This window comes from Triticum urartu, chromosome 1A (genome assembly GCF_056163025.1).
Source record: "Triticum urartu cultivar PI428250 chromosome 1A, HENAU_Tu73, whole genome shotgun sequence".
Taxonomy (NCBI): domain Eukaryota; kingdom Viridiplantae; phylum Streptophyta; class Magnoliopsida; order Poales; family Poaceae; genus Triticum; species Triticum urartu.
Window position 1 is genome coordinate 535,374,845 of NC_141873.1, and position 13,123 is coordinate 535,387,967.

At 53.8% G+C, this 13,123-nt stretch overlaps 2 protein-coding genes and 1 pseudogene across 2 annotated transcripts; 2 read left to right on the plus strand and 1 right to left on the minus strand.

Moving 5' to 3' along the window:
- The first annotated feature begins 83 nt into the window (after positions 1-83).
- LOC125526628 (uncharacterized) lies at positions 84-9,273 on the plus strand. Its single transcript, XM_048691285.2, has 7 exons — positions 84-250; positions 799-917; positions 1,015-1,097; positions 1,368-1,489; positions 8,126-8,290; positions 8,770-8,863; positions 8,943-9,273. The coding sequence occupies exons 1-7, from the start codon at positions 220-222 to the stop codon at positions 9,148-9,150; spliced, it is 822 nt and encodes a 273-aa protein (XP_048547242.2). The 5' UTR covers positions 84-219; the 3' UTR covers positions 9,151-9,273.
- On the plus strand, positions 1,505-5,273 carry LOC147992342 (uncharacterized). The gene has a single exon (XM_087529454.1). It carries the CDS (start codon positions 2,219-2,221, stop codon positions 4,871-4,873), a length of 2,655 nt encoding a protein of 884 aa, XP_087385580.1. The 5' UTR covers positions 1,505-2,218; the 3' UTR covers positions 4,874-5,273.
- Positions 9,274-10,731: 1,458 nt separating the features above from the next.
- Positions 10,732-11,789, minus strand: LOC147992343 (L-lactate dehydrogenase B pseudogene; annotated as a pseudogene).
- Positions 11,790-13,123: the final 1,334 nt, after the last annotated feature.

Consider the following 13,123-nt stretch of genomic DNA (forward strand, 5'->3'; position numbering starts at 1 on the left):
TTCAAAAATAAATAAATAAGGAGGCGTACTGAAAGCCCACCGCGGCACCCCACGGCGTGAGGCAAGCAGGCTCGGAAGCTTGCAGTCAAAAAAAAATGCAGTCAAAAAAGCAGGCTCGGAAGCTCAGTTGGCTCAAAAAAAAAAAAAAGGCTCGGAAGCTCAGTGTCCAGCTCGACTCCGGTCTAGCGTCTCGCCGGCGCCCGGCCCCCCTGCCTGTCCATGCCGCCGGAGAAATCGCCGCAGTCCCCAGGTACGCCGTCCGCCGTCCGCAGCCCCCCGCCCCCGGCCCCGCTCGCTTTGAATAGAGTTTTGGGCGGATCCTTCCTGTGCTGGTCTCCAGCAGCTAGGTTTCTTTCGACCGGGATGATGCAGCATGAGATCGGAAAATTCCACACGCTCAGTACAAAATTCGGAGTCTACATGATTAATTCTAGCATTTCGGATTGCTATCTTCGCTTGCACCCAAACGTTTATATGGTGATTTAGCCAGGTCTCCGGGTTAGTACTTAGTTGGATCTCCTCAAGAAAATGTCAGGTTGTGGTGCAGTGGATTTAGTCTGACCATCAGGTTCTATAATTTTGTGGAGAGCTGTTGTCAGGCATTAGCTTGTCTATCTATAGTTCACTCAGTTGAACATTTGTGTCGAAGTTGGTCACCTGTAAGTTTGCAACAGAAATTTGCGGATTATCTACTGACAATCATGATATGGATCATATGCATCTTCTTGCCTTACTCATTTCGTTGCAAAGACATAAATTAATACTTTATGACACTTGATCTGAATTTATGGGCTTCAGTGGCTTGTGGACAAAGAGTACTAATTTCGAACAAACTTGGGGAGAAGCTTGTTGGTTTATTACATGAAGCATGTTCGAAGGAACTTGTGATACTTTGTCATGGATTCAGAGCTACAAAGGCAAGTCTGTACCACCCATATGTCCATTTATCCAAGAACCTTCACTATTTTTGTTCTCAATCTTTGTATGGCCATCTTACTCTGTAATCGCTTCCAGGACGACAGTATCTTGGTCGACCTTGCCGCTGCACTAGCAAGTGTTGGAGTTAATGCTTTTCGGTTTGATTTTGCTGGAAATGGGTAAGCTGCTTCTAACAAAATTGTGGTGGTCATGGCATAGCTTCATACCACTCATCATGCAGACTTCCACTTTTGCTGTTGAATTAAAATGTTTCTGAATTAGGAATTAGGAATAGAATTTTTCATGCAATTTAGCTGTAGCAAGAGCCACAGTTTCCCCCACTAATATTTTTTATTAATAATACAATGTTCTTTGAGTACTTCCTTGCTGACTGCCACATTCGATTTGCCTACTGTTGTTGAATTAGGGGTTTGTTATCTCTCTCGCAGGGAAAGTGAGGGTCTATTCCAATATGGGAACTACCGAAAAGAGGCAGATGACTTGCGCTCTGTAGTATCTTATTTCTCAGAACAGAAGTATGACATAATTGCCCTTGTTGGGCATAGCAAAGGTAGATAATCTTTGGTGATTTTTTTTATTGAAGGGATTGCATCCTGATTACATACTGGAAGGGAAAATAACATTGTTATGCAGCTGTTATGACCGGTTTGGTCTATACTAGGAAGAGGCCCACCGGGCATTAGTATTAGGGCATCTACAATGGTCGACGCTTGTACGGGCGCTAGCAGAGAATAAAATAAATATCAAATAATTAAATGGGTGACTAAGCGCCTAGCCTTACAACGGCCGATGCTAATACACAGGCTAATTTAAAGGGTTTGGGCGCTTGCTGCGGGAAGGAAAAGGCTCTAGCGCCCGACGCAGAGTTTTGCGTCGACGCCTCACCAGACACTGGGATTCTGTCAATTAACCGCTAATTGGCCGGGAATAGTACCCTGGCGCCCATGCTAAGCGTCCGCATTGGACATGCCCTTAGGGGCTTGGCCCACAAGTTATCTTAGGCAAGTTATCTTAGGCTAAAGTTATAAATACTAGTTGTAAGACACCGTTGAGATCAAGCAATTAAGATATTATAATCTTCTGTTGCCCGGCTCCTTGAGGAGCCGGAACCCTAGCCGCCACCTCCAAGCCGCCTCCAACCCTAGCCGCGACGGCGCCTGTCCGCCGGCGCGCCCGCTCCAGCCCTCGTCCCCCTCCTCCTTGCCCATACAATCTGCGCCGGAGGCCTGGTAGGAACCCTAGTCCTACCAATTTGGTATTCAGAGACACCAGCCCGATCATGTCGCTTCCTCCATCACCGCCTCCGCTGCCAAACACCACCGCCTCACCTACGCTGCCGCCAGCCCCGTCTGCGTCCATGCCGGCGCTCACGTCCGGGACTGCCACCCCGACAGCGCCGACCGCCACCGCGGCGGAGCCGTCCCCCATCCTCTCGCCCGAGGAGGTCTCGGGCACCCTTCGGGAGCTCGTCCAGGCGGTCAAGGGCATCAGTCTCTATCTCGCCGGGAACCACCCCCCGCCGCCGAGCGCCGCCACCACCGCCTACGGGCCGCCGCCGCTCCAGTGGCCCGCCCCGGCCTTCCAGTCGCCCTACGGAGGGCCGCCCCCGCCGCCGCTGCTGCTGCAGCACTACCCGGCCGCGGGGAACCCTTGGCCCGCGTGGCCAGCCGCCACCGCACCGCTGGGGGACCCTTCCCAGCAGCTTCTCCAGGCGCCCCCGCCGGCTACTTCGACTCTGGCTGCGGCGCCGCAGCTCCACCAGGCGCCGCCACCGTCGACAACATCACCACCCGCGCCCCGGCCCACTGGCCGGCCCATGCACCAGGTGCAGTTTCCGCCATCGCCATCGCCAATTCCCGCATGGGCGGCCGGCTCGTCTCCGGGCCCGGTGTATACCACGGCGCCGGAGCACCCGACGCCTTCCCTCCGGTTTGACCGTCCCTCCGGCTCGGCGACCTACGCCTCGGAGATCCCCGACCCGGCACACTCGCCGCCGCCGACTGCAGCAGCCCTCGGGCACGGTGGTCCGACACCCCCTCGCTTCGCCAAACCGGACTTCGCCACCTACGAGGGCACGGAGGACCCTCTCAACTGGCTCAACCAGTGCGAGCAGTTCTTTCACGGGCAGCGGACGCTCGCTTCGGATCGTACCTGGCTCGCGTCCTATCATCTCCGCGGCGCGGCACAGACCTGGTACTACGCCCTCGAGCAGGACGAGGGCGGCATGCCACCATGGGAGCGCTTCCGGGAGCTCTGTCTTCTCCGGTTCGGGCCTCCTATCCGCGGGAGCCGCCTGGCGGCCCTCGGCCGTTTACAGTTCACATCCACGGTTCAGGACTACGCCGACCGCTTCCAGGCCCTGGCGTGCCACGCGCCGAGCGTCTCCGAGATTCAGCGCGCCGAGTTATTTGTGGGTGGTCTGCCGGACCATATTCGCGTGGACGTCGAGCTCCGGGATCCCCCCGACCTCCAGACGGCCATGTACTACGCCCGGGCTTTCGAGCAGCGGGCCCAGGCACTGCAGCAACAGCCCGGACGGGGCGGCCGCCAGCCCAGTCGACCAGCGCCGACTCCTCCAGCACCGGGCCGGCCTCCTCCAGCCGCGACGGCCGCGCCCCCGGCCACCACACGGACTTTCCGTCGGTTGTCACCGGCCGAACAGCAAGAGCGTCGCCGTCAGGGACTCTGCTTCAACTGCGATGAGCCCTACACACCGACCCATGTCTGCCCCCGCCTATTTTACTTGGAGACGGTCGACTACACCGAGGCGGACGACTCGACCGACGCGACACCACCACCCGAGGCGGCCGCGGACAGGCCCGCGGATCCCACGACGACGGCGTGCGTCGTCTCCCTCCACGCCCTCGCCGGCATCCGTGGCGAGCGGACCATGCTGCTGCCGGTGACGATCCATGGCGAGCGGCTGGTGGCCTTGCTGGATACTGGCTCCACCCATAACTTCTTGCCCGAGGCGACCATGCGTCGGCTAGCCCTTCCGATGACGGGCGGGGAGCGCCTGCGGATCACGGTGGCGAACGGCGATCGCCTCCGGTGTCATGGGCTCGCCCGCGACGTTCCCATCTCCATTGGTGGCGAACACTTCTCCATTACCTGTGGAGGGATCGACCTCGGCTGCTTCGACTTCATCCTCGGGGTGGATTTTCTCCGGACCCTTGGTCCCATCCTATGGGACTTTGACGCGCTCACAATGACGTTCTGGCGGCTAGGCCGCCGCATCCGGTGGGACGGCCTTGGGGGCGCTGCGCCGGCCGTGCCACATCTCCAGCTGGTCGCCGCGTCCTCAGAGGCCGAGCAACCCCTGCTAGATTCCCTTCTGCAGCAGCACAGCGACCTCTTCGACGAGCCACGGGGTCTTCCGCCCGCCCGGGTGTACGACCATCATATTCACCTCATGCCGGGTACCCCTCCCGTGGTGGTTCGGCCCTACCGCTACGCTCAGCTGCAGAAGGATGAGTTGGAGCGCCAGTGTGCCCTTATGCTTGCCGCGGGCGTCATCCGGATCTCCACGTCACCCTTCACCGCCCCGGTGCTGCTCGTCCGCAAGTCGGACGGCACTTGGCGTTTCTGCATCGACTACCGCGCCCTGTACGCGCTCACGCTCAAGGACAAGTTCCCTATACCGGTGGTCGACGAGCTCTTGGATGAGCTCCATGGGGCGCGCTTCTTCACCAAGCTCGATCTCCGGTCGGGCTATCATCAGGTGCGTATGCATCCTGACGACATCGCCAAGACGGCGTTTCGCACCCACCATGGCCACTTCGAGTTCTTGGTCATGCCCTTCGGCCTCGCCAACGCCCCAGCGACTTTCCATGCCCTGATGAACGACGTCCTCCGGCCCTACTTACGACGGTTTGTGCTTGTTTTCTTTGATGCCATTCTTATCTACAGCGCCACCTGGGCCGAGCACCTCTAGCACGTCGCCATCGTCTTCAACGAGCTTCGGGCGCACCACCTCCACCTTAAGCGCTCGAAGTGCTCGTTCGGGACACCTACCGTCGCCTACCTCGGCCATGTCATCTCTGCCGACGGGGTGGCTATGGACGCCGACAAGGTGGCGGCCGTCTCCGCATGGCCGACACCTCGCTCGCCGCGGGCTCTCCGCGGGTTCCTCGGCCTCGCCGGCTACTACCGGAAATTTATCCGGGACTTCGGGCTCATCACGGCGCCCCTCACGCGGTTGCTTCGCCGCGACGCTTTCGCTTGGGACGACGAGGCGACGACGGCGTTGGAGGCCCTCAAGGGGGCCCTCACGACGGGCCCCGTCCTCCAGATGCCTGACTTCGACCGCCTATTCGTGGTGGACTGTGACGCCTCGGGCGCTGGTTTCGGCGTCGTGCTTCATCAGGGCGATGGACCCCTCGCCTTCTTCAGCCGGCCTTTCGCTCCTCGCCATCTCAAGCTGGCGGCATACGAGCGGGAGCTCATTGGCCTTGTGCAGGCTGCTCTCATTGGCGGCCGTACTTGTGGGGACGGTCCTTCCACATTCGCACGGACCACTACAGCCTGAAGTTCTTGCTGGACCAACGACCGTCGACCGTGCCACAGCACCAGTGGATCAGCAAGCTGTTTGGCTTCGACTTCTCCGTCGAGTATCGGCCGGGTTGCCTTAACACCGTGGCCGACGCACTGTCCCGTCGCGACTCCGACATCGCTACCTCCGTCGACGAGTCCGCCAGGGCGGTCCTGTGCATCCGCTCCGGGCCGACGTTCGGTCTCTTCGCCGACATCCGCCGCGCAACTGCGACAGCCGACGACGCCGTCCTTCTTCGGCAGCAGCTCACGGCCGGCGACCTGGAGGAGCCTTGGCGCTTCTCGGACGGACTGCTTCTCCATGGGCGCCGGATCTTTGTTCCGGCACATGATGATCTCCGTCACCAGGTGTTACAGCTCGCCCACTCGGCAGGTCATGAGGGTGTGCGGAAAACCCTCCATCGTCTTCGCGCCGACTTCTACATCCCTGGCGATCGCGCCCTGGTCCGCGACTGGGTTCGGTCTTGTCAGACATGCCAGCGCAACAAGACGGAGACCCTGCGGCCGGCTGGGTTACTTCAGCCCTTGGAGGTGCCGTCTCAGGTCTGGGCGGATATCTCCATGGACTTCATCGAGGGCCTCCCCAAGGTGGACGTCAAGTCGGTCATCCTCACGGTGGTCGACCGCTTCTCCAAGTACGCCCACTTCATCGCGCTCGACCATCCGTACACGACAGCGTCCGTGGCCCGGGCCTTCTTCGACGGCATTGTTCGCCTACACGGGTTCCCTGCTTCGATCGTCAGTGATCGGGACCCAGTATTCACGGGCCATGTCTGGCGCGACCTCTTCAGGATGGCGGGTGTCTAGCTCCGCCTGAGCACGGCGTTCCATCCTCAGACAGACGGTCAGTCCGAGGTGGTTAACAAGGTCATTGCCATGTATTTGCGTTGTGTGACAGGTGATCGGCCTCGCGCTTGGGTGGACTGGCTCTCTTGGGCGGAGTACTGCTACAACACCTCCTATCACTCCGCCCTACGCGCTACGCCGTTTGAGGTGGTCTATGGTCGACCACCCCCGCCTATACTACCGGTGGACCCGGAGACGGCTCGGACAGCGGTTGCGGGTGACCTTATCCGCACCCGTGACGAGATGCTTGCTGAGGTCCGTCAGCGTCTCCTTCAGGCCCAGCAGCTGGCCAAGCATTACTACGACGATCATCATCGCGAGGCGGAGTTCGCGGTGGGTGATTGGGTGTGGCTGCGTCTTCTCCACCGCTCTACGCAGTCACTTGACCCGCGCGCCAAGCGCAAGCTCGGGCCTCGCTACGCCGGGCCCTTCCCTATCTTGGAGCGCATTGAGAAGGTGGCCTATCGTCTTCAGCTTCCAGCCCGCGCTCGCATCCACGACGTCTTCCATGTGGGGCTGCTCAAGCCTTTCCGTGGCGAGCCACCGGCGGCTCCTCCGGCGCTTCCGCCAACCGCCGATGGTCGCATTCTTCCAGAGCCGGCAAAGGTGTTGCAGGCACAGCTCCGTCGTGGCGTCTGGTTCGTCCTCGTTCAGTGGGCGGGCCTTCCGGAGGAGGAGGCTACTTGGGAGCAGCGGGAGGATTTTCGCCAAAACACTATCCAGACTTTCAGCTCGAGGACGAGCTGTTTGCGCAGGCGGGGAGAGATGTTATGACCGGTTTGGTCTATACTAGGAAGAGGCCCACCGGGCATTAGTATTAGGGGCTTGGCCCACAAGTTATCTTAGGCAAGTTATCTTAGGCAGGTTATCTTAGGCTAAAGTTATAAATACTAGGTGTAAGACACCGTTGAGATCAAGCAATAAAGATATTATAATCTTCTGTTGCCCGGCTCCTTGAGGAGCTGGAACACTAGCCGCCGCCGCCTCCAACCCTAGCCACGACGGCGCCTGTCCGCCGGCGCGCCCGCTCCAGCCCTCGTCCCCCTCCTCCTTGCCCATACAATCTGCGCCGGAGGCCTGGTAGGAACCCTAGTCCTACCAGCAGCTCATCAGATAGCCCATTCCCAACTTTCCTTGTACCCTTAATATCCATCAGAGCCCCAGAACTGAGATTGTCCTGGTTTTTTCTTGGCCTGCGACAGAGTTTGATTACTGAGATACTTTTTCTGCAGTAAGCCCTGCCACACACCACCCTCATGTTCCAGCTTCCAAAGCCAATTAACCAGAAGTCTAATGTACATTAATTACAATTTAAGAACACACAGCCCTCCCATATCCTTTGATAAACAAATAGTTTTCCAGTTTACCAAATGATGTTTTCTGGACCCAAGATCTTCCTGCCATAAAAGCCTCTTCATAAAGTAGATCAACTCTTTTTCCACTCCCTTAGGAAAATTATAGAAGGAAGTCATATAAATTGGAATGGTCCTGTGTGCACATATCGCGCACAAGCGCTAGCTGCACTAGAATGCATAGTCGACATAAATAGGCGGTAGGAACTCATAATTGGTGTACTGCTTCTGTGTTTGCTCTTTGCTGCGTTCTGGAAGGACCTCTTCAATGTATTCATGTATAACTGAATGTAATCACAGAATATTTACATGTGCCATGCATTATATCCTGATCTCCTTGCTTTGTCGTGTAAATGTACCTGCCTCCTATGCTTTACATTTATGTTACTTTATACAGTATACTGCTATATTTCACCGCTTCTGTTTCTTGCTTTTAGGAGGAAATGCTGTGCTTTTATATGCTTCCATGTACCATGATGTTACCGTCGTTGTGAATATTTCTGGCCGCTTTGCTTTAGAGCAAGGTATGGAAGGGCGGCTGGGGAAGAATTTCCTGCAGAGGATAAAGAAAGATGGATACATAGACGTCAGAAATAAAAAAGGTGTAAGTTTGCTACATTTGACATGTCATTATCTTGTTAAGTACTAAAAAATAAGCCTCACATGGTATTTATTTTGATAAAATACTACAGATCTGAAGCCTATCACATGTTTATGAATCAAACAAACTTTTCCCGAGTTTTCCAAGTAAAATAGTTTTGTGCTGATTCTGGTAGTGTATATCACAAGCCTTTTCAGTTTATCTGGTGAAACCAGTTAACAAGATCAGGTTATGACATGTGTTATGGGATGACTTACAATACATGAGAATCCATTGAATTGTATAGCTTAGTCAGTTATTTGTAAGCTTCATCATCCTTATGTCAACCATAGGTGGCATAGTTATTTTTGTTTCTCTGCTTATATCCACAAGACTGAACCTGCAAATATTGTAACTGAAAGATTTATTTTGAAAATGAGAGCCCCAGTGTTATGCTTACTTACCTTATTGCAATATTAACGTTGCTATGCCTTTGTGCAGGGAAGTTTGAGTACCGGGTGACAGAAGAAAGCCTGCGAGATCGCCTGAGCACTGATACCCTGCTTTCGAGCCGCTCCATAAGCAAAGACTGCAGGTTCTAAGCTGCTCTCTTGCACCTGAACCTACTCACATGAACAATTCAATCATTGAGAAAAATATGTACCGATCTGCAGGGTTCTCACGGTTCATGGCTCTGAAGATGAAACGGTCCCAGCGAGAGACGCCCTGATGTTTGCTGCGAACATCCCAAACCATGACTTGCATATAGTCGTGGGAGCCAACCATCGGTACACAGGCCACGAGCAAGAGCTGACATCACTCGTACTGGATTTCATCAAGCCCCGTCCTCGAAAATCATCATCCTTACGTCCGAAATTGTGATCATCTGACCATTGTGGGGCTTGATTGATGTACCATTTACTTGTTACATTACAGGATGACAAAAGGCCTGTGTATAGTCGTTGTGCTGTGCTGCACTAATTTCAGTAAGATTTCTTCATCTTACATTTTCTGAACGCAGAAAGAAGCTCAGACTAGTTATCATTTCTAAAAGTAGGAAATGTGTGAATTGGGCAATATCGCAAAATTACTTTTTTTTTAACCGGGCCTCAACCCCTTTCCATTAAAAGCATAACGGAAATACATAGTTCAGATATCCACAGACCCAAGTACCAACTACTCCCTCCGTTCCTAAATATTTGTCTTTCTAGACATTTCAAATAACTACTACATACGGATGTATGTAGACATATTTTAGAGTGTAGATTCACTCATTTTGCTCCGTATGTAGTCACTTGTTGAAATGCCTAGAAAGACAAGTATTTAGGAACGGAGGGAGTACATTGCAAGGAAACTAGAAAGGGGAGGCGAGTTCAAAGCACCACTGAGAAACCCACCATGAGCACTCGTCATCGAGCAGCTCATTGCGGGGCGAATGGTCTTGCAAAGGCTCATACATACGCTACAACTGATAGATACACATGGTCATACACCTCTTCCTATGGGGGTTTAGCTGTGATCAGCCCAGGATAATGTAGACAAATGATGATGTTAGTGATAACAAAGACTCGTGGTAAACCGGCCGGGATGGCATTTGGGTTTTGTAAGTACAATCTTCATATCATATTCTCTCCATTCGGAGTTACTTGTCGCAGAAATGAATGTATCTAGATGTATTTTAGTTGTAGATACATCCATTTCCGAGACAAGTAATTCTGAACGGAAGGAGTACCTTACAGCGGGAAGGCTTGGCACAGGATTGATTGTCTGGAGTCGACTTGTGGCCATTCACAAGCCATCTTGATGATAGCTTCTCTTCTTCTTCATAGTGCTTGATCCATCCCAGGGCCTGACATTGACTACTCATTGTGCCGTATGGGAGGAGGGGCTGGCCAGCTACATTACATGCACCGCCTGACCAGAGAAACAGAGTCTGCTACTCAGGTCAGAAACCCAATGCAAAAAACCAAGTCAAGTATAACAATGTTTTGCTGTGGTTATTATTATACTAGTGTGAAGAAACAGAGAGTTGGCCCAGTCAGGTTATTTACTTTCGCAAGTGCCACCACCTAACGAATGGTGCGCTATTAGTGAGGACCATTCACAAGCCGGCCCGCGCATGAAAGTTGGTCCAGTCAGTGCCCGAGCTCAGATGAGCTCGGGTGAACAGTAAAATCCAAAAAAAAAGAAATAAATTCAAAAAATTCTGAATTTTTTACTGACAAAAGTTTTCAACGCTTACAAAATTTAACCATGAAATGGCATTTGTAGAAGCCATGGATAAAAAACAAAATCGATGCTTCAAAAATGTTATTTTCAAAAGCATTTTAGATCGGTGTTTTTTTTGCCACGGCTTCTAAAAATGTCGTTTCACGCTGAAATTTCGCAAGCACCTAATTTTTTGTTAATGTTTGTCACTAAATAATTTAAAATGTTTTTCTAATATATTTTTTATTTTAATGTTCACACAAACTCATTTGAGCTCGGGACTAGAAGAGTACTTTCGCAGTCAGGGGCTGGATTTGACCCAAACAAGGGCACTTCTTCAGTAGTAAACATCTCTATGAGCTCCTTCGCCAGTACATCCTTGTCCATCTGATAACGCAGTTACAAGAAGAATACGAAATTAGAAAAATCCACATTTCAACTCTGGATTAACCACTCGATTTAATTTACAATCCTCATTTTTGAAACCTCAACTTGCCATAAAGTTTAAAAGACCACCCTGGTCTCGTTTTTGGGCTGGGGTCAACCGGTTTTGACCAAAGTCAAGACTGACTGGACGCCGACTCAGCAACCAACTCATGCAATGCAACATCTAAACGTATCCTCTCCCTCTGCCTCGATTCAGTCCACCCCGAGCCCTGCCGCTTGCCTTGGGCCTTGGCGGTGCTTCCCTTCATCCAGCGCCGTCGTTCATCGATCGGTGTCCCGGGTGCCGGAGCCGGACGGATTCGTGGTTGTCGGGGCCGGCTGCGATGGCGGCCGGCGGTCGTGTGGAGAGAGGAGCCAAGCTCCTTTGGATCGAGCATGCACACACAATGCAAAACACATGTCGCCTCGGCCATCTCTTCATTCATCCGGCGTGGTGTAGCATAGCATGCAGTTGGTTACATACCTGCACGTCCTGCGCGCTCACGTCACGTCCAGGTGCTCGGCGACGAGGAACCTGAACCGGCCTGGAGGAGTCGAGGTTGGTGCCGGAGCCGATGACGCGGCTGGCCGGGAAGCCCGAGAGCTTCCAGGCGACGTAGGTGAGGACGTCGACGGCGACGAGCAGCAGCGCGTCCGGGGAGTGCTCGGCCACGGGCGGCACGATCTTCCTCTACAGGGCCACGTTCCTCTGCAGCAGGTTGAGCCTTGTCTCCCCCGGGATCTGCCTGGCGGCTGGCGCCGACGAGGTCCGAGTTCTTGGTGCCGGAGACGATGCGGACGCGGGGGAGGAATGCGGCGGCGTGCTGCGGGTCGAGGGCGATCTCGTCGGCCAGGTTCTGGGTGAGGATGGTCTGCGCGATGGCCATGCCCGCGTTGCCGGAGAGAGAAGCACCACCGCCCCCCGCCGCTACAGCTCGCTGCCTGCCACATATGTGTCGACCACACCACCCCACCTCGACGGCGGAGCAGGGTGGAAGACCTTGCCTTGCGCGACGCTGCCGGTCTCCAGTCGCCGGCGGCGGGGGACCTGGGTGGCGGTTGGAGGCGTCAGGCAGGCATCCATCCCACTCCCAGGCGGCGGTGGCGGTGGCGGGGACTACGGTCGATCAGTTGCATGCGTGAGTTGAGTAGGCCACCAAATAAACCGGTTGACCACAGTAAAAAAACCCGCGGAGACGGGTGGAAGGGAGATGGAAACCCAAACCCAAAAAGAAAAAAAAAGGAAAATAATAATAATAATCCTGTGGCGTGGTAGCCACGTACCGGAAAAGGAAGAGGAAGCAGGGCCGAGGAAAGCAGAGGAGATGCAGAGGAAGCAGAGCTGAGTCTTGTCTTGATTGTCAAGTGTCAACAGCAATGGGATCGATGGCACTGCTGCTGGCTGCTGCTAAGCGCCGGTGACCTGCAGGTTACCTTTGAGAGCATTATCATCCATGGCCGCGACCCCTTGGTCAGTAATCCTTTGCTCCTGACCATCAGACAGACACAAGTTCTTCCATGGGCGGCTGCAAGAACTGCTCCTTGATCCTTCAACTCGTCGTTGCAGGTCACCGGCGCGTCTTGGCGTCCGGATACCTCCTGTCCATGGAGGCGTTCCTTGCCCCGGAGCGCTGCCATGCCGGAGTCCAGAAAAGCGACACGGAGACGTTGTGGTCCTGCTCGCCGCATCTCTGGCAGTTCTGAGCCGGATGATGGCGGCGGTGGCATTCGCTTCGTCTCTCTACTCCTAGCCGCCGGGGACAATCATTTTCTACTACCTCGAGCATGCACTTATCAAGAGCCTGGAGATTCATATATATGCACCTATGTACACCAAAGTGCTGTTCGGTAAAATCACAAAAAAATAGAAAACAAATTCAAAAAGTTCCAACAAAAATTTGTGTGAAGCATTGACAAATGTTTTCATAGCTTGCAAAATTTCATCATGAAATGACATTCGCGAAAAATGTGGCAAAAAAACAAAATCGATGCTCCAAAATACGCTTGAAAATAACATGATGAATTTTGTTTTGAAAATAACATCGATGCTCCAAGTAGAGTGGAGAAATTTTGTTTTTGATTTTTTTATGGGCGGTATGGGAACCGAAGTAGAGTGGCATATTCTGCAATGTTTTTCATCTCTCCAATACAGATCATGACAACTTTCACAATGAACCAGTGATTCCTTGTATGACCTCTTGCCACAAATAACAGCTGCAAG

Excerpts from the sequence above, each read along its gene's own strand:
- LOC125526628 (XM_048691285.2), top strand. The coding sequence starts at position 220 with ATGCCGCCGGAGAAATCGCCGCAGTCCCCAG. Across the intron at positions 1,490-8,125 it reads CCTTGTTGGGCATAGCAAAG|GAGGAAATGCTGTGCTTTTA; the intron begins GTAGATAATCTT and ends TCTTGCTTTTAG. Across the intron at positions 8,291-8,769 it reads AGACGTCAGAAATAAAAAAG|GGAAGTTTGAGTACCGGGTG; the intron begins GTGTAAGTTTGC and ends GCCTTTGTGCAG.
- LOC147992342 (XM_087529454.1), top strand. The coding sequence starts at position 2,219 with ATGTCGCTTCCTCCATCACCGCCTCCGCTGCCAAACACCACCGCCTCA.